General features: G+C 32.1%; 1 protein-coding gene across 1 annotated transcript in view; it reads right to left on the bottom strand.

Moving 5' to 3' along the window:
- LOC117114078 (small G protein signaling modulator 1-like) overlaps positions 1-22,423 on the bottom strand; it is a gene marked incomplete at its 5' end in the record, with an annotated part of 53,566 nt that overhangs the window by 6,587 nt on the left and 24,556 nt on the right. Inside the window, 11 exon segments of the mRNA XM_033257618.1 lie at positions 130-909; positions 2,022-2,090; positions 2,792-2,928; positions 3,775-3,839; positions 5,336-5,531; positions 5,777-6,085; positions 8,044-8,111; positions 13,247-13,300; positions 14,520-14,537; positions 17,706-17,842; positions 20,340-20,468. Coding sequence (XP_033113509.1) covers positions 130-909; positions 2,022-2,090; positions 2,792-2,928; positions 3,775-3,839; positions 5,336-5,531; positions 5,777-6,085; positions 8,044-8,111; positions 13,247-13,300; positions 14,520-14,537; positions 17,706-17,842; positions 20,340-20,468 — 1,962 coding nt within the window.

Here is a 22,423-nt window from a genome sequence, read left to right as displayed (position 1 = left end):
TATTTCTTTATATTATTTTATTTCTTTATATTTCTTTTATTTTATATCTTTTTTATATATATGTATATATATCAGTATCTTATATTTCCAAACAACAATTCTGTTAGTTGATATAGAATGGCATCTTACAGCATAGACTCCACCAACTGAAGATGCTGGTGATGCTGGTATGAAGCTGTTGACTCCAAGTTGGTCAGAAGATGGGATGTCAAGACCATCACCAACATCCTCTTTCTCTTCAACTCCTTCCCCTGCTATACCACTGAAATCCTCATCTTGACTTTGCTGGGAAGCTCCAAGCATCAGGACTTTAATCAGAGAATCCTTTTGAAGCCCATTGTCATCTTCATTCTCTACCATGGCTTTTTGTTGTTCTTCTTCCTCTTCCCTCAGTTTTGACATCCGCCTGTGGTTTTCAAAACCTTTGTTACTCATATCTCCGAATCCTTCATCGCTTCCATGTGGAGATCCCTCTGCGCTACCACCTTCACCCTTGTCAGAGAAGTCACTCATACTTCTACCTCGCTCTGTTTCAAGTGTCTCTTGCCTCCGACATCGAATCACTACATAGTCCTCCTTCTTAGCAAACTCTCGTAACCTCTCTGTCTCTTGAGGGTCATCTACAGGTAGTGCACTGCCATCAATAATTTCTTCACTGACCTCTTCTATCTCAAAAACCTCGCTGTCAAGGCTAGGCTCACGTCCAGTCAAAGGGATCTGACCATCAGAGCTGTTCTCAGAAGACAACTTTGCCAACTGGTTGTCCTTGTCTCTTTGCTTGATAATTGCTTCCACTGCCATCCACTTGGACATAATCTCTTCATAAGTTACTCTAACTTCATCATCAGCTGCATTTCTTTGTTCTTCTGTCCAGCCATATTGATAGTGCTCTAATAAGTATGGCCAAACCTGCAAAAACAACAAAACAGTATTCATAATAATCACATATAAAACTCACTATTATTAAAAGAGTGATATATGGGATTTGCTTAATAGTTTAAAGATGTATTGTCCCATGCTAAATACCAAAAAAATCATAAAAATATTTTTTGAAATTAACTTGCCCATTTTGAAATAACATAAAAGTTATCAACTTGAACACAGAAATTAGTGTATTTAAAAAATGTCTACCCATCAGTTTACAGTGAAAAATGATAGAAACACTTCCAGTCACTGGAAGTGTTTTATTATTTTTATTATAATTTTTTAGTTTAACAATCAGGGTACACATTTTTAAATTCAATAATTTTTATGCACAAGTTAATAATTTGTATGCTATTGTAATATGACCAAGTTAATTTCAAAATTATTTTTTATGATTTTTTGACATTAGCAAGGGACAATACATCTTTAAAGAAAACCTGGTTGTGTACAGTTGAAAATCTTGAAAACTGAGATGTACAGTAACATTTTAACTACTGACTTCAGATATTAAACTAAATTACAGCTTTTAATTGAAAATTAAAAATACATTTATTTATTGCCAATAATGCATACAATTTCCTCAGATAAATCATTTTATTACTTAAAAAAATGTTTTTGATCAATTTTGAAATTATGTTTAATTCTTGTTTAGATTTAACATCTGTATTCTACATCCCTGCTTATCAAAATATGGGTCGCGACCCAAATTTGGGTTGGCAAAACATTTCTAAGGGTTGCAAGAATGTTTCTAACAAAAAAATACAGACTTTGGTAAAACTCAAGTCAAATACATAACCGTCCTACAAAATTATGAGATACGTTCAGATGTATCTATGAAGCAGGGCTCTACATGAAAATAATGTGTATTTTTGTTGTGTGTGTGGTTTATTCAAACAAGTTAAAACTTCTTAACTCAATGATGACAAAACATATTTAAAAATCACCTATTATGTAATCATAATTAAATGCCAAGGTGGTTGCTAAAGAACTAAATAGCATTCAAATGATTTAAACCCCACAAAATGCATATTGTATTGTACAAACTATATAAATGTGGTGCTAATTTGTAATTTTAAAATTTTTATGTTTTGAGTTACCTCTATTCTGATCTCATGCTCAACGCCACCATAGTAAACCAACCGCATCACTTCTGCTGAATCTAAAAGCTAATAATGCAAATAAAGATGTATCTTACATGTAAATTGTCAATATGGTAGTCTTTTCCATATTTTTTTCTATATTGAACTAAAAAAAATAAACATTATGCTTCGTATTGTTGAAAATTAATGCGAACAGGACTTAAAATGAAAGTTTCTACCCATTACCAAACACTGTACACTATAAATATTATCATTTAAAAATATTGATTTTAAAAATTTGTTTTAGTTGATTTATAAAATGTTGTTATTTCTATTTTTAAATAAAAGAAACCACGATAGCAATGTTCAGAAAAAATCTTACAAAAAGTTGAAATTCTCTTTCCATTAGTATACAAAAAATTAGAAGCAGACAAAAACAAACTATGAAAAGGCCTTACGCAGCAGTTATAAATATATATATATATATATAGAATAGAGATTGTCAAACATCCATCAAGTCAATATACTAAATGAGTACATGACATGGAACATCAAATGAATTATAACTAGGACTCAGTTTAAAATTGTTAAAAAAAATAATTATCAAAAGAATATGGTAAATTGAATGCACGGCCTACTTGGTACAGTACTAGAAAGCCAACTAAAGCTTTCTTAATTTCCGAAAACCATCTAGGGAACTGGCACGTTGTAAATTTCTGCTATTAATATACAGACATCTATTAATATATTAAATTAATACATTAATTTGCATAAATTTGAATGATTACCATTCCAGAGCTATTCAGCTCTTTCCATTTGTCGACAGTAAGCCCGCATTCAGCTCCGTTGCTCGGTATAATGACCGCATTTACCAAGCCTGACAGGTGGGTCCGCACAGTTCGTAAATGCCGGCAATGTGCAATCCCTGCGGGGAAAAAAAGCCAGCCTCAGAAGATGACAATGGAATATGATATACTACCACTCACAAAATTGGAAAAAAAAAAAGACTCGCAATTTTAAGATATTATTTATTATTAAAATTTAAAATAAAACTTAAAAATACTTATTTAAAAGACCAGGTAAGTTAAAAAAGTAGAATACATACTCCAAGTATTGAAATGCATGCCACCTAAGTTAGCAATTAAAAATAACCCAAAGATTGAGCAAAAAAGGCATTTAATAACATCTTACTATGGCAATTTTTAAAATTACTGGCAAATAAGCTATAGGAATAGTATTTTTAAATTCCTGTTAAGCTTCCCGATTGCGTCATGGCAGCAAGCAATGCACCCTGATTTCATCTGCAATGCAATTGGCAAATTTGAACTAGGTTCAACCTTCCTGAAAACTATCAGCGACTGTGACCGAGAGGGTGAGCGATTCTATGGAAACCGAGCTTGAATCATTGAGGAAAATTATTTCTTATTCCAATATTTAGTTGAAAGCTGATAACAGTATTTTTACTTTTTACAGAGAAAAGCTCTTAATGGTGATATAAAATGATATGTTTTAATGTCACAATAGCTTCCATATTGCACTTAAGGTAAATAGTGTACTCATGTTCTCAGTCAAATGTCACTTCCACTTTACTGAACATGTGACATTTAATATATTACCTTTAACTTTAAGTAAAGGTGTCATACAAAACAAAATATTTCACATTCAATAATATAATATCTAATAATGACAGACTTAAAAAATATGTCTCGCTTATCTTGTTCCATCCCAATTCCCATCCCACTTTCAAAATGTATGTTCTGATTTGACTTACATCCGTAGAACGCTCTGGATATGATCTGCTTCTTCATCGTGTCACACAACAATCTGATGGAGGATCTAAGATCAAAGGTCAAGCGTCTGATCAAATTTTAACTATGCAATACATAATATAGATGTGCATGTAAAATGCATAAGTTGGCTAAATAAATTGGTTAGGGGTCAAAGCAAAAGAAATCTTTCGGCCATACTACTTTTAAATGTATTTTTTAAAAGCAGTAACTCTAGAAGTAGAAGTATATAAAGAATGCACTGTAAATGTAATATTTATTATTTGTGAATGAATCATGGCTAGAATTCAGTCCTAAGATGGCAAAAACTGACTATGGTAGCTCTGTAGCAGGGCAGATATTTCAGAAGGAGACAAACTTGCTCCAGTCATTGACGGCCTAAACATGGAACATAGAACTGACTACTCCATACTCTATCTGACAGAGAAGCATATCGTAAAATCTTAAACCATTCAAACTTAAGGGCTCAAATTCAGCAGGCATTGTTAAAGAAGCATATATGAGTGCATTCAAATGCATGTTTTGATTTTTAGAAACATGGGTAAAAGAAAATAAACAAAACACCTATAATATACTTCTTTTTTTTCCTCATATTTATAGAGGTTTACCCTAGTTTCAGCATATCCAGAGCCCTCTTACATTAAAATGAAATAACATGATGCTTTATCAGCGAAGTCTCATTACGAGGCTTAGGGAGTGGAGATGTGTTTTTATTCCTGAGAAAAAATCCTATGTTTTCACAGGATTTGAACCCAGGATCCTTGGATGGAAGGCAAACACTTTAACCATCAAGCCACATCTCCACTACATATTGAATGGTTGAAGGATAAATACTGGCGATCATAAGGATTAGAGGGGAGCAGAAGACTAATTAAATGTGCCTGAATTTTAATAGCTTGATCTACAGTATATATTGTAGTAGTGGATAGTAATAATAAATTCCATGGCTAGAAGAATATACACATGGGGATGGGTAAAATCAAATTATTAAATAGAAATGCTTGTCAAAATTCATTGCCAACATAGCTAGACACACAGGTTAATTACATGCAACAAAATGCATGGGTATACAGACAGTAAAATGCATGGACAAACATTGTACACATAAATTATATGAAAAAATGGCAATACTTGGTCAAATGATATGAATGAAATATACACAAGAAAATTACAGGCAATTGAGAAACAGTGAACAAATACATAAGCAATCTAAGGAACAGGCACAAAAAAGGAAGGTAAGAATATTTTTGTTGTAGGCCAACAAAAGTACAGATGGGGCTTGCTCAAGGGATGTACGAAATAAATAGCAAAACCATATACAACATGATTAAGTATATTTGTAAAGTTATTACATAATCATAAATATATGAATTTATTCTTATTGTAACGGTGCTTAATACAATGTAAAATATAATTAAATAAAAGCCCTTTATGAGGATGGTTCCCGCAAAAAATGGTAAACGAAATCATGGAACTGCTCAGGGAAGTCCAACCCAGGTATTAGGTTAAAATAAATGTTAATCAGTGAAATGAGCATGGCCTTACCTAGAATGTAACGAAAACATATGCATGCTATCTAAAGTGCCCGGTAAATAGGTACTTGTAGGACTGGTTGGTGAATAGGTGTATAACTCTGGTTGCCTTATCAGCCGATGCCTCATCCCTGATGTTGGTTCCTTCTGACTCCATGGCAGCGTCATCATACCTTTTGTCTTCTTTGGGTCCAAAGCTTCATCCGGAACTTGAATAAAGAAGTTTTGAATTTCACGTTATCTCACAAAGAGTGTACATATATGAAGCCCTGTCTCGACTATCAAATTTTATTTGAAAAAAACATGTGATATGCCTAAATATGGTCATGACGACATCACATCATGACCATATATAGGCAGGTCATGACTACATATGGGCATACAACAGTTTTTTGTCAAAGAAAATTTGATAGCATGGCATATTTGCAGGTGTGCAAGCCATGTACTGACTTACCAAATTCAGGTTTCAATGCCGTGATTATCCTGAAGACGTAATCCGTTGCCTCCTCCGTTTCAGAAATCTCTGGCAGTTCATCCACTGAATCCTTACTCATGCTGTTCTTTGATGTTTTTCTTTTCAGCTTCGGAAATATTTTCCCCTTCCCTCTCTGAGACCAAAGCGGTGGGTCCAGTTGGCCTCGGGGCAGAAGGCCATTTTCAAGGCAGGAGAGGAAGGCAAGTAGATGACCGCCCTTTGGGAAGTGAATTGGTGGGAACTGGACTCCGTCTTGACCCACAAGTACAAGAGTGCCACCGCAATCCGCTGAATAGATAAAAACAGGTGAATTAAAAATGCATAGTGAAATGACTCATGACTAGGGAAATTACAATCCAAACAGTGCAAGTATTAGTCTGTATTCATTAAATTGCACGCACAACTAGGAATACTCCCCACGGAGTGGAGGAGGTTGTACTTTGTGCTGGTTTGATTATGGATCCGATGACCAGGAGTATTATAATAACAACATCGCCAGCCCCTTGTATTCCTTGGCAAAATGCGCGGTATAAATCTCTATATTATTATAACACTTCTCAGAACCAAATAAAGTCAATTGAGATTTGTAGCATGCTACATGGGTTACCGAAAGCATAAATTATAATTGTCAAATCGCCATGCAAATCTTCAACACTTATTTTGAAATGGCTCATATGCAATTCATCAGTGAGTGGACAATTTCAAATATTGTATATCAGGCATGGGCATAAAAATGGATTGGAGGGCCTAATGTGAATTTTATGGTTTAATGCATGCAAAATTTTGAAATTTTATGGTGAAAATGTGATGTTTACATTGTGCTTCTAAAAAAGTTCTTGCACTGCTTTTATAGCTCTTTAAGCCTAGTTTTAACATACAGGGTTTCTAGCCAAGATTAGGCAGTTGCACACATATTGTTTTTGATATGTTTCGAGCCTCACAACAAAATTTGTATGGAGACGCGTGTAGCCAATGGGCCGTATGTAGCCTACATGTGCTGTACAAGGTTGTCAATATGAATCCATCGACTAAGAGAAATAATATCCTAAGCGCTTTACCACAAATTTTCTCAGATATTTAAAGCTGATAAATATATGAATACTGAACATTATTGTTGGGATCCCTACATAAAGACTATCAAAATTCATTACTGGTTGGTTACTAAACCTTAAGGTGTGTGTGAAATGGTACTAAAAATGTCATAAATTTAATGAGCAGTTTGTAAACTGGTACACAATTTTAAAACAGACAGTGAAATTTACTGTAGCATGACAATAACTATGACAACAATGATGATGTCAGCAATTTAATGAGCAGTATGTTAACAGAAAAATAATTTTAAATTGTGAAAACCAGCATGAGGGTGAAAAATGACGATGTAAGAAATTTATCATTATAAATTGATCAGTATGTTAACTGGTACCAATTAATTACTGAATATTAGTGATAATATTATTGATTTATATATTTAATTTCATTACTTTACAGTACAAAATTAAATCTTAAAATGGTCCCCATTATTTTGTAAACCAACAGTATTCGCAGACTTCTCAAATTCGTAAAAGGCATTTCCCTAACTATGTATTCAGATTTCTGTAAGTTAAAAATGTCTGTAGCACCTAATAATTTGCCAAAATGCAAAATATGGATTGCTCAAAATTGTAGGTACAGCTGAAGAGTTCTAAAGAATTAAACTGGACAGAGTGAAGATTTATGGGTCACTTTTCAGGATGATCAGGCCCAGTTTCAGATTGGGTCTGATCCTCCTGACAATGGACCCAATCGTTCTGGACCCGATCGTCTTTGGGCCCGACTGTCTGTAATTCAATGTGAAATGTCAAACGGGACAAGATGAAGATTTACGGGCCACTTTTTCTCAGTTTTCACAAAACTTTATCAGTAATCTGACAAGTACTGTATGAGTTAATGTCTGAGACAATGTAACCAAAGATCCTGATGGAAAAGTCATTTGTTCCAGACTTTATTTATGGGTCTGGGCCTACAGGTGTATAATAAATTTCCGTACTATTTTTGTCTATTTCCATACGTGCATAATTATGCGAAATTTCCATAGCAACTAAGCCTAACTACGGAAGTCTGTCTACGCAACTTTTAAACTTGATATTAATTTCCAACCATGTTCTTGCAGTTCTATGCAATCTGTCTCCATCTGATTGAAGACTTTCAATCTCCTCTTAAAGTACTGGCTCACTCTAAATAATCACATCAGCCAATCAGATACTCACGTTGCTGGTGGCAGTGTAGGTACACGATGTCATCCAGGTTCACACAAATCGCATAATCCCAGTAAACACTGAAACACAATTTCATAGATTAGTTAAGATGATTGCAGATCAGCAGGAGCCGGGCTATTACCTAAAGCAGGCCTAAAAATGAATATTCCTTCTTTTGGCCATGTTAAAATGCATTAAAAATCACAACACAGTACGGTAAAATGTGGGTCCAACTTGTGATATGTCGCATTCAGTATCACAGCCAAATCTCAAATAAAGAGGTCAGGATGTGTATATTTCAGCGGGCACAGGATGAATAAATTATCACATGAGCATGGAATATTATGGTACAATACTTTGAATTTATTAATTTATTCTGAACTACTGTAAGGCATAGTACATAACATTAATTCTATTGAAAGTATTCTAAAAGTTCAATATTTTCAGATTGTTTGATGGCATCTATAAAAGTATCATTAAGATGCTTTAAAAACAAAATAAATTTTGCCAATTTTTACAATATTATTTGTTTATATATGAAATTTTTTTTTTTTAAATTATAAATAGCTTTCTTAATGCTGCCCTTTTACACCCAATTATGTTTATTTTTCCATATTAAAAAAATATTTGTATATTTAAAAATTGGTGGAAAAAGTGGCTTAACCTTTTCTTTTCTCCACCTTTTCACCCAGGTTTTAAATATTTAAAAAATCTGTATCTAATTTACTGTACCCAAGTTTTTCGTATCACTTGTACAACATAAACACATTTTTCCTCCCGAGCCTGGGTTTGAAGCTATTTTGCAGTTATTATAAATATCATACTATAAACGGTTTAAGGTGGAACTTTTAAATTAATTCCACACTACAGTTTGGCTGACAAATCAAAAAATGTACATGTTAAGCTATGCTGTATACGATAGTGTGAAGGACATCAATTCACAAGCATAATGCAAGAGGAACCCATGCATAAGGCTTCTAGACTTCTGTTGTTTAAGGTGCACATTTAGTAATGCTAAAATATTCACTCATTTAAAATGTGTTAAGATATGATAGATTGACTTTAAGTTTGAATACCAAAGGTCACATGCCAATTGTCCATAGAGGCTATATACAAGTCAGCCATTAGGCTGAGTTTAAATAGGCAACATTTAAAAGGTGGATAGCAAACCATGCACACTGAAGCATTCAGGTGATATATAAACAAAATAGTGTTAACAATATTGATGGAGAAAAAAAATAAATGATAATAATAATAATAATAATAATCTTCAAAAAATTGTATCTGGTTTCAGTATATAATTGCTAATAATAATAATAATACTAACAATAATAGTAGTAGTAGTAGTAGTAGTATAATAATCATAGAAATAATGGAAAAATTATTATTAAAAAAAAAAAAAATTATTATAACAGTAAAATTCAATGTATTCTGCATTAGAATTTTTGATTTTAGATAATCTTGCATAATTTTGTATCACAAATCAGGAACACATGTGTATTAAAACAGGTTGTTACACAGTCCTGATATGTTATCCTGTATAAATATGTTCAATAACAACAATAACAATTGTAATTTGTACAGTATATTAAACACAAAGTAATGAAAATAATAGATAATAGTAATAATAACAATAATAATAATAATATTAATAATAATTATATTACAAGATGATGAATTATAAATAAAAATTATCATAACAATAATTATTAGATAATAATAATTTTATATAATCAAAGAACTTAAATAGTAGAATAAGTTCTTCCGCATTATCATAATTGATGGAACATCCGCCTTCCTGTAAGCGGAGTAATATTTGGACCATTTGACGAAGTGGAGAAACTAAAGGAAACAAATGAACCTGAGCGGCGCCTTTGTAATTGATATATAGCGCCACCACGCGGATGAAGTAAAATTACTTTCCATTCTCCCACAATGCATTTCGACCGGACATTCTGATATATCGCGAAGCTACTCTATCTGCTATTTATTATCTTTGATATAATAGGGAAATGGTTAACATGCAATTAAAATAATGAGAATAATAAATAAATAATTAATGAAAGAAACATAAAAAAAAAAAGAGAATGCTAAAAATGTCCCAAGCATAAAGTGAACAAAAGCATAAAATTTTATATTACAAAATATATTGATTTAAAAAGATTAATTGGTGAATATTTCAAAAGTGTATTTTAAAAACATTACTGCACTGTTATATTTCTAAACATAAACAAAATCTCTTACTCAATATAGTACAATGTATAGCAAAAGATTGTGTCAAATGGCGAGAAACAATTTGTGACAGTACACTGGTTTTGAAATGGGAAGCCTCATATTAATTTAAAAAAAAATTATTTTAACTCATTTTAATAATGGACAGGTCTGAATGGACTCCAAATTATAGTGAACATTTGTTTGGGTAAATTTAAATACTGACTTTTTGTTTAGTCCCCCTTTTTTTTCTTAAAATATTTATTAAATAATAATTATGAATGAAACTGAAATCTACATACATAATTCTTTTTTTATTCATATGTAAATAATTGATCAAAATTTAAAATCCTAATTCCAAAATGATGCAAAAGGGGCCTGGGCTAGCTCTCTGAAATTGGTATGTAGGGAAAAGGGGTCAGTAGGCAACGATACATGTCTGAATTTCCAAACTGGGTCGTCTGTCTCAAAATTTGCAGAACGCTGATATCGTATTTATTAATTAAACCTTCAAAAATCACCTTTTGATACATCATACAATTTTATTTTGGGCTCTTAGTGTAGTAAAATAATAGTATATTTGTAGTACAAAAAAAAAAAAAAAATCCTGACGAGTGGATTTTCATGTTTTGGGGTTGGTTCGGCTTTAGCAATATAAAGTTAGGCTAGAAAATAACAAAATAAACTTTGGCTAGAAAATAACAATATAAAGTTTGGCTAAATAATAACAGTAGAATAAATTATTATTATTATCAATACTTATTATGCGCCAGTTTCCATCAAGTAGATGGTCTTGACGCAAGCACAGAGCAGACTCCAGAAATAATAGACTTGTTAATATCTTCATTGAAGTACCGATCTTTCGAAGTGAGGACAATACAGTGTAACATATATTACAAAGAAAATTTACGATATTAAAATGATTTAAATTTCATATCTTTTTTTTTTCATGCATTGTCTGTGATCCAGGTGTTGACCTAGAATTTCTTCCTCTCTTTTGTACATATTACTGTTAAAGGAGTGACGAAAAAAATCATAAGGGAAAACTAATTAATCTTTAGCTGTTTCTTTTAGGCATAAACATACAATGCAAACTCACTCATCATTTAACACAGATTTCACAGACTATATTCATATTGATTAAGTCACAAGTGAATTGTCATTCCCATGAAAGAATGGCTTAACAATAGTTCTAATTATTTATATGCTAATGTTGTACGTCATCCCAATTAGTGAAGCCCAATGAAGTATTATAATTCAGAAACATGAGCTACTTTGCGAACATCCTCCTTACGCATGAAGGAATCGACCTGGTAACAAAATCACAGGCACAGTGCTAAGCACGGTAAAAATGATGCTGAGATTTGAGACGATTTCTTATGCATTATGCGTGGGAGGATCTACCAATTCAATCAATAAATAACTCAGTCGTGACTGGTCAACAGAGATTGCCGTTAGGTGGAAAATCGTTGACGAATTCATTGTATTTACTGTACTTTTGAATAGTTATTAATTAATGAAGATACTAGCATTGCAGTGCCAAATTTTTACATACATAATAATAAATGAAAGCAGTGATAGTTAATAATTTTTGGCTGGTTAAGAAGATGGTGGAAGATGTTGTGGCCAAACAGATTAGATTTTAAAAGTGGTTTGAATATTTCAATAACACAGAAAGAACAAAGATAATTAGAAACTCAATGTGATAATAAACATGAGATGAAACCTAATGCATGTTTACATCCAAGTGCAAACAGCAGTACAATTTGACCTTGGTTGAGTAAAACCCTTAATTCAATGTGAACAGGACTTCAGTTTACAGAGCATCACATAGATCCACCATTAAATTAATAAGTGTACTTGGAGATGGATGTGGAAAAAAATAATAATTAGGCCTAATAAATTCATATCTTGTTAAAAGACATGATAGACCTAGCTGGTATTGATAACTAAATATCTATATACAAAAAAAACTGAATTATGACAGAGGTAGGGATAGCCAAAAATGTATAAAGTTTCTTGTCTTTAAGTGCTGTTGCTCTTGTGGTATACTGTATTAACTACTGAAAAGGGATGTCTTACAAGATGAGTTATACAGTACTACATCAAAGCCACACCATATAGAATTAACTTGCTACATGGTGGTGTACTATATAGGGATAACTTGGTACATGATGGTGTAGACTAGTGTATTGAAATGCCTTGCTACATGATGATACATGGCACTTTGCATTATGACGGTATAGTACTGTTATAGGGATGCTTTGCTACATGATAATGTAAGTACTGTACTGTATAGCTTCGCTGAAGGTTAGGGGCAGACTGGATTCATATAAATACTGGTTCAATTCTAACGATAAGCACTGGGATCCAGGGAACTCGTGTTTCGACACCCCATAGTGTCGAAACACGAGTTTCGACACCCCATAGTGTCTCCAGTTCTATAGCTCCAGTTAATAGTACTTTTCATTCAGTATTAATCATATCATTTTTTCCATTCTAAAAATGGCGCCATATTCGAGAGGAATTTCAATCTACGACCATGATTGAAAGATAGGCCAATCCATAGCCATAAGTAAAGCCTTGCTACAAAATAATATATTGACTGTATGTACTGTATAGAGATGCCTTGTACACAATTAGTATCTTTATAGTAAATGATACATGATGGTGTAGTATTACATAGCGACGCCTTGCCACATGATGGTACAGTATATAGAACTTTATAGAGATGCCTTGCTAGATGACGGTATAATACTGCATGGGGATGACTTGCTACACGATGGTGCAGCACTATAAAGGAATGTCTTGCTACATGATGGTGTAGTTATAGTACTAGGTACAGTATGCCTTGCTACATATCAGTTTAACTGATGATGTAATACAATATATAGGAATGCCTTGTTATGTAAAGTGCAATTAAAGTGAAAAAGAAACTATGCACTACAGTATGCTATGTTTAAATTCAAATGCATTTTTTTTGCTTTGACATTTTTGTACTCACATTTTGCAACCATTTTTTCTATGGCTGTTTCTTCTGCTTAGCCATTTATCACTACTGATGAAGGGTAACAATAAAAGTACAAGGAAAAAACAAAATTAAACACATGGAAAGAAAAAAAAATTAAAATGGTAAAATCAATAATTAAAATGGAATGAAAACAAAAGGTGATACCAAAACAAAATATGAACTTTGAATAAGATGTTTACCTAGCTAAACTATATACCACACCCATTCTCTAGTTGCGAATGTTTCCTGTATATTTAATTGTATGGCATAGCACTAAATATTATGATTACAAACCCATGTTATTCTAAACAACATATACAAAAGTATATATATCTCTAAAAGAATAATTTGAAACAAATGGCATATTATATACCATGTTAGTTCATTAGTGGCTTAGGAATATATTTGTCATTTGAATATGTAGAAATGTTTTTACCACCTGTAGTAGTTTCACTACATGTAACAAGTGCTTTTCACCACCTATATTACAAATGCTATTCAGCACCTGTAACAAGTGTTATTCACCACTTCTAAACCTGTAACAAGTGCTATTCACCACCTGTAACATATACTATTCACCACCTGTAACAAGTGCTATTCACCACCTGTAACAAGTACTATTTACACACTTGTAACAAGTATTTTTCACCACATGCAACAATTGTGCATTCACCACCTGTAACACGTGCTATTCACCACCTGTAACAAGTGCTATTCACCACTTGTAACAAGTACTTTTCACCATCTTTAACAAGTGCTATCCACCACCTGTAACAATTATTTATCACCCCCTGCAACAAGTACAATTCACCAACTGTAACAAGTGGTTTTTATCACCTGTAAAAATTGCTATTCACCACCTGAAACAAGCTTTTTTCACCACCTGTAACAAGTGCTATTCACCACTTGAAACAAGTGCTTTTCACTACCTGCAACAAGTGCATTCACAATGTGTATACTATGTACTTTCCACCACCTGCAGTGTTTTTCATCTCTTGTTACAAGGACTAACCACCAGCAATATGTGCTTTTAACTACTTTATCTCACCACACCAGTAGCAAGTGCATTTCACCAAATGTAAAAGCATCTTTTCCAATACGTACAGAAACAAATGCTATCTATACCGTTTGTAACATGCATTCAACCACCGTAGTAAGTGTTAAAAAAAATAATGTGAATTCTATTCTAGTACAGTAATCCAATTATTAATAGTTTTTATAGCCCATCACCATGAAGTCTAAAAGAATGAATACGGAAACTACCAACCTTTTGCCGAAAAAATAACTGGGGAATAAGCAAATTAAGAAATGATGTGAAAATAGGTAAAATTAATGCATTCATCAAGTGCAGCCATCACTTTTAATATCAATGGTAATATCAATGGTAAAAGCATGAGTCAAACACAACACGAACATTTCAAGTAGATGGTAGGCATTGCAGCAACAGTTTATATAGTAATAAATGACCACCTATATAATATCTGCCATATTATTAAATGCTTACAGTAAATTTGTTTAAATGTTTATGTTCTTATGGGACATCTTGCAAGCTCAGCTTTGTCATAACAATCGTTATTTGTTGTAACTTGTATTTTGTAATGTTTGCAAGTAAATAAAGATCTGACAAAAGTAATAATTAATGAAAAACTGTTAAAAATGGAAAACAAATGGTGAAGATGATAATTTATATCTTTAGTTTAACATGCATTATTAAATGGTCAATATCATAGACATTTTAGCCGATTTGAAGACTTCCGTTTTAAACAAAAGTGCCTGGATTTTCCAGAGTCAGTCACACTGTTCTATTTTCTAAATTAATATAATTTAAAAAAAATTTCCAGCTTTATAATTTCAATAAGATAGCTTTTAACACTAACAGATATTAAAAAAATAATAAATTCTTAAATTTTTCCCAATTTTTTTAGGTGTTTACCTTAAACATTAATATTCTTCCTCCTTAATAAATTATCTGAACTAGGTAAATTATGCCATTCTTATTGTATTATACATCAGTACTGTTGTTAGATAAAAGTTGTTGACATAATGTATACAGGTCTTTTCTTATTGCAAAAGATCATATATAAATACACCTACGCAGAACGCCCACACACACACTTCATTCTAATAATATGCACACACCATACGACCGAATGATCGCACTTCAAAATTAACTACTTCTTAACATATAAACTTAACCATCAGTATAAAGATTCTTGGTAACAGCTAATGCAAGAAATTCTGCCTCAAAGTGATAAAAATAAGCAGACTGTTCCAATTTTTGTGTCATCATATAAAATAAAATACAGTATATTTAAATGTGTGTTTTTACAACACCAAGCACGTCTTACTGTCAATCTTCAAAGTTTGTATTGTAGCACCCGAACACAACCCTGTTGTAAATGAATCTCATTCGATCTCTTTTCAATGACTTAGCCTGAAGAGTATCTACTTCTATATTTCAATGCTTTTACAACCTACCTAGTTATTTTGATAAAGCTACAGTATAGTAAAATACAGACCATTCCAATATACAAAACAGGGATGTGCCTGGTTTTTGCCATGGAGTGTTATGGAGGGGGTGGGGTGAAAATAGTGAATGAGGACATAAATACCAATGAAATTTTTAGTATTTTAACCCACTTAGTGAGCTAATTTGCCACCATTTATATTCTGAAGATGTTGGGTTATAAATATATTATAGTAGGCTGGCTGCACACAGGAGGGGAGGGGGCCGCACACAGGAGGGGGGGGGGGGGTGGGTTTAAATTCACTTTTGCAGGCCATTTGAAAACTGCCATTGAGCTTCATGTGACCTGCACTTTGCCCGATAGTAATACTTTTCAAATTTACAAAAAAAGTGCTGATACACTGGAAATGTATACTACTGTATTTACCGTATATCAAGTTATAATACTGAAACTAAATACATTGGCTGAGCATTTTTTGTTTTTCTTAAATTTTAATTTCAACCCTGGTAATAAGGGTGTCAAACGCAGCTTAGCTCAGTCTGCTAAATTTGTGGTAGCCATTGTGTGTGCACTGAACCATTGAGATGTCTTCGGTTCAATTCCCATCGCTGCTCTCCCTGCGTTTCAGCTGGAGGGCTGAAATATAGTACCATTTTTTTGATGAGACGTTTAAAGCTTTTGGTCCCATGAGCAATATGGCCCATGTGCACGTTAAAGGAGGCAGTACACTCTTTGGAAAAGCGTAGTTGATTGTCTCCTGGTTTACTGCCCAATTCACATCAAGAAGGACCCCACTGGAAACAAGTCGGTCAACCTTGGTGTGATTCACACCGAAATACTCCTATCCTATCCTCTGCAAGCATACATTTAATAATATGCTATTATTCACTATTAATTTAGACATTTAACAAACAGTTAATCAATATTTATTGTTACTATCATTAATCAAATCCTTTAAAGCTTGATTTAATATTACTGCATGCTATGTGCACTATCACAAACCCTGTTTTAATTGCATGTAAACAGTTTCTTTATGTTGGGTTCATTATTATGTAGAGCATAAACTGATTTTGATATGAAATAAAAATATATCAACTATCACCTAATATATTACTAGTGGTCAATACTGTACATATCTTATTACAGAACCAACCATGCATGTAATTATTATTTGTCATGGCAACTGCATATCTTAATTTGAATTATGTAAAGCTCTGTGCAGACTATCAAATTTTTATTTGACAAAAACATGTAATATGCCTAAATATGGTCATGATGACATCACATCATGGCCATATATAGGCACATCATGACTATATATTATGGGAATACAACAGTGAACAAAGCTTTTTGATAATGCAACTACTGTTTGATAAGCCTCCAATCTAATGAAAATGGACAATTTATTCACATATTTAATGTTATCCAGGGTTACAGTATTTGATTAATATTAAAAATCTAAACAATAAAATTAATACCATACGATAATAATAAATAACACAAAATGCTCAAATATGCGGAATGCACTGATTTTTAAAGTTCACTGAAATGTGTACAAAGTAAACAGTAATTCATAAAGTATAAAGTTCAGACTATTTCACTTGAATTTTTCATAAAGCAAATCCAATATTAATGTAATAGGCATACAAAAAATATATATCACATAAGTCATACTATTATAGAAAATATAATAAAGTATATTATCAATGTAAAAAAATGAATACTGTATAATCAAAACCACCTTGCATAGTTTTTAATAAGCACATTAATTAATAAGTATTTAGTGAAACAAATTTTAATCAATAATGCATATTGTGTAACAATTAGTATTTTAAGGGCAGTTACACCAGTCTTAAAACAAATTCTTTATTCTATCTGAGGATGATATTGTATATGAACTGAATTAGAACAATAACATCCAATCAGAATTAAGAATTCATTTAAAACTGTTGTAACAATAGTGACTGGATATTTTAAAACCTTACCTTTTGTCAGCTTCTCCTTCACCATCACTAGAATTGGTGCTTCCATTCATAAGCTGGTTCGGGGTCCACTTGATGGTTAGTAGGTCAGCAGATTGGTGGAGTGATAAGTAACCAGGAATTTGCTCTACATCTTCCTTCTAAAAGATGTGTAGAATATTATAAGAAAGGGCAAGTAATTAGAACTGGTAGAACTTAGTAAAACCCTGTTTATACAGCATTTTCATGATTAATACTGACGGCGCACTACAGTACTTTAACTCTAACCGCATTAAAGATAGGCAAATATAGGTTACATAATTACTATATAAGAAGATATAAAAAGTAGTGACATTAGCTTATGTCGAGCTAAAGCAATATCTGTGTTGTGGAGGAGTCAAGTTACAAACGTATCGTAATAAAGCTAGAATTTTAAGATACATGTCAATATTCCCCTCATCATCAGAGGCAAGCATTCTATAAACCACTGTTTGGTTACTGTACTCTGCATTTTAACCAATTTATGAGACAGCTCTTTCCCATTAAAGATGCATTATTCTCAAAGTAATTTCACAATACAACAATATAATGATAAATCAAATATTAAATTTATTAAAGAGTAATACAAGTCTAATTAGGAACATATAAAGGTAAAGTTATTCATTACTGAATGTAGAGAATAAGCTGGCATGTGGTAAAGGTGGTCAGCTCCTTTCCATGCTGCCTTTTTAAATTCCCTAGTAGGCCTATAATTTCAACCAAGCATCCATGTATACTCCTGGTTGGAGAGAGACAAACATAGGTAAAGTGCCTTGTCCAAGCACACAAGGGAAATACACATGGAAGGTTCGAACCCCCAACCTTGAGAGACTTATATAAAGATGTTAAATAGTGGTTTCAAATACCCTCAAGATTTTTTCAGCTAAAAAAAAACTTCCAGTAACACATATTGCGACAAGATTGTACAATTACATTTCCACAAATTAGAAGAATTGTAGGAAAGAGAAAAATGAGACAAAATAAGTAATAAGTTCTTTAATTGATTACAAAACGTAATCTTTGGGTGCTTTTTTTAGCAAGCACATTTGACAGGTAATGAGAAATTACCACATTCATTATTAGTGTATTTTTTTCAATTTTTAAAAAATAGAATTCATAACAACATATCAATACAATTGCTTTGATGATTAACTGTGCTTGTTGAGTTATGTACAATAAAACTACAAATATATTATGTGTGTATTGACTCATCTGACTGGGTGGGTATGCACCTCAACTTTGATGTGACAATCATTAGGAGCAGATGCAAAAGTAAATCTATGTTTAAATATTACTGTGACCTTTGACCTGTGCAGAATAGAGAGCCATACACTATCTAATTACTGTATCTGTCAGACTCAATAGACAAATGTTTTGTCAGAGCAAAAATCTGTGCATTTTCCATGAGTATAATTATCTGACACATACTTTACCGAACACTTGCAAAATACCATCTGGTAAGTAAGGAATGGGTTGACGTCTTAGGCGCTCTAATTTGAATGAAAATCGTACAAAGCATCTTGCAAATTTTGTTTATACAGTATTCAAGAGTACCTAAATTTGTGTAAACGGTTGGCGCCATCTGCTAATGAGTAATATAATTATTTGGAAAATTTACAGAATGCAATTTCTGTGTAGTGCTTGACACTGCACTGAATATGACGGAGCCAAACTTTGTCTGACTTCTAACAAACACAGAAAGATGCATGTTTCATCAGATGTGTCTGAAAGCTCTGTCCAGATTATCAAATATTCTTGGACAGAAAAATGTTGATTGCCCATATATGGTTATGATGTGCCCAAATATGGTCATGATGTGCCTATATATGGTCATAATGCGATGTTACCATGACCATATTTAGGCATGTCACAAGTTTTTGTCAAATAAAATTTGATAGTCTGGACAAGGATTTTTCATATTAAGGTCTGATCAAATATTATCTGTTCAACTGAATCTGACAAGAAACAAATCTGATAGATAATTTTTAACAATGCCCATTGCATTCCTACATAGAGATTGGATGGTATTTTTGCAAATAAACTTCTTCTTTAAAATTTTTTCCTCTTGGCTATATTTTTTATGTTCTCTGATCTATTTTTTCATGATATATTTTTATATAAAAAACAAATTGTTTTATTTTATATTGATGTCTTTTAATATGCTCCTGTGTTACCCTTTCTGTCAACCCTACCCCAAGCACAACAATTAGGTTTGTTTTTAGTTTATATGCTGTCACCCTTGTGTATTGTATTTTAAAAACTAACAACAAATTGTAGTCCTTAATTTACATACAATAAAGTAAAAATTATGAATTTGTGATGTAATACTTCTTAGTACGGTTTTCATTGCTTCGTACATTGGTTATTTATGGTCAATTTATGCATGTACTGTTTATGTTATGGGTTTTTTTTATATGGTTTATAGTCATTATTGATTTATAAATTGCCAGTGAAAAACACTAAGTAATATTGTGTCTTGTATCAGTAGAGTACAGCATAATTGAACTCAAAACAGAATGAATTGAGTATTTATTATAGGTCCTTGACATTTTAATTAGCTTGTTTTAGTCACCTAGAGTAGAAAGCAGTAATAACGTGACAGATATAATCGTGACATACCGGCTGTACCAAAACATTATTCTTGCCGTATAGTAATGTTGCTCGTGAATTTTGATGCAGCGATTCCACATAATCCTTTGCAGACATCTGCACGCAGTTGTCACTGTTACTGCTTGTCATTTTCCTTGTCTGTGAAAAAAAATTTAAATACCGATTAGACTATACTGTTGGTTTTGAGCGAAAGAACTTATATAAATAAACAAGGAAAAACTCAGATCAATATGATAATAAATAAGGAATGCTACAGAGAATCAATACACAATGTACAATTTCAATGCTGATAATAATTCAAAGATAAATACTTAAGATATTGAATCTAATTTCTGTTTAAGTATACCAAAAAGTACTATAATTTATTCTATATATTGCCATGTACCATAAAATTATCAGTATATATAATGATAAAATATTAGAATGAAAAAAAATTCTTTAGAATAATATTTAAAATATATTCACATTATGAGAATAATATTCCTACAAAGCGCTGAAAAAATATACTGAGAAAAATATTAATTCATTATAAATCTTCCAAATGGTAATTACAAAAGAATTTAGTGAAAAACAATGTTATAAATATTCAAAGAATTTAACAATTACAATAATACTGAATTATTTCCAATATATTATGTTAATTTGCATTTGGATTACCATACTAGACTGCACCCGGATTTAACCTTTTCTAGGTTGCAGTATAATTTGACAGACAGAAATTCAATATTACTAGAGTAACACTCAATGATTATATACTCTATGAGGGGTGCTAAGTTGAAAAATATAAGGTGGTACAAGGTCATTTCTAACTAACATTTTCAGTGGGGGACTGGGGGAGCAACCTTTCTCTTGTGAGGGAGGGGGGAGAGGGTTCACAACTACCATGTTATAGTAAAAGGATAATCTTTTTTGAATAAATATATTATAAACACAAAATGGACATTACAGGAGTTTGAAGGCATGCATGCACAAGTGTGTATAAGAATGTGATTTCCTTTGACTTGAATTTAAATTTTTGAGTAAACATAATTGATTTTGTGATTGGAGCCCAGTTTTGATGATCTTTTCTGTTCTACACCTGTTCTGGAATTTCTTGTAGATATATATTTATTTCTCAAATATATTATGATGTACTAATTACAATATTTTTCCATTAATTTTCTACATGTATACACAAACATAAACATAGTTTAAAAACTCTATACATTTTACAACCATGTACTGAATGCATCTTATAAATATTTTTATTGAATTTATGTTATTTTTGTTTATGCTGAATATTTTAACAATTCTATAATTTATATTATATTTAGTGTTTTAATATTATTGTTGAAATAAATCATTCAATGTGCATTTATAGCCCAATATTATTTCAATTTTGGAACTAGTGGCTCAATAGAATTTATGTTAAGTGAAATATTATTTAATTGTGTCATAAGATCATTATATATTATATTAGAGAATTTCAGTTTAGCTTTTCTGCTGTCTTAACTGACAAATCACAATCTCTAACATAATTTTCATAAAGTGAGTATACATAGCACATCAGTGTAGTGCATTGTAACTGTAGAGTGCTATATAAAATGTGAGCTCACCATATGATAATGATTAAACACTTAATTTAATGCTTTTAAATCAAATCAGTTAGCTGGTAATGAATGATTAACAAACGGTCAAATCAAACAAAATATGTTTTGCAAGCACTTTTGCTTTTATCAGGCATTGAACTTTGATTAGTTTAGTCACAAAAACCTAACATGAGTATCGGTATATACTGTAGTATTTTGGTATAAAACACAATATCTATCTTTCTTTCCTTCTTTATTAATACTTAACTAGGAAGTCCCACTCAGCATGGCTGACTTTCAGTGGAGTCCTCTTACATAAAAATTACAAAATCCACAGTAAAACAGACAACAAATTGCAGTTCTTTTACCAACACGGAAAAAAACCTCAATACGAATCAACAATTCAATCTTTAGAAAAGAAAAAAAGGGCTCAAATACTGTGGAGTAGTTGATGCTCAGGCTTATAACCTTGAAGATGGAGGCTTGTAAGCAATTTGAACTTTTACCTACAGTACATTTGTCTCT

Source organism: Anneissia japonica, unplaced genomic scaffold, assembly GCF_011630105.1.
Source record: "Anneissia japonica isolate Jap-2015-1 unplaced genomic scaffold, ASM1163010v1 scaffold288030_len866700_cov218, whole genome shotgun sequence".
Classification (NCBI taxonomy): Eukaryota; Metazoa; Echinodermata; class Crinoidea; order Comatulida; family Comatulidae; genus Anneissia; species Anneissia japonica.
Note: the sequence above shows the minus strand (reverse complement) of the source record. Positions and strands in the feature narration are given on the sequence as shown.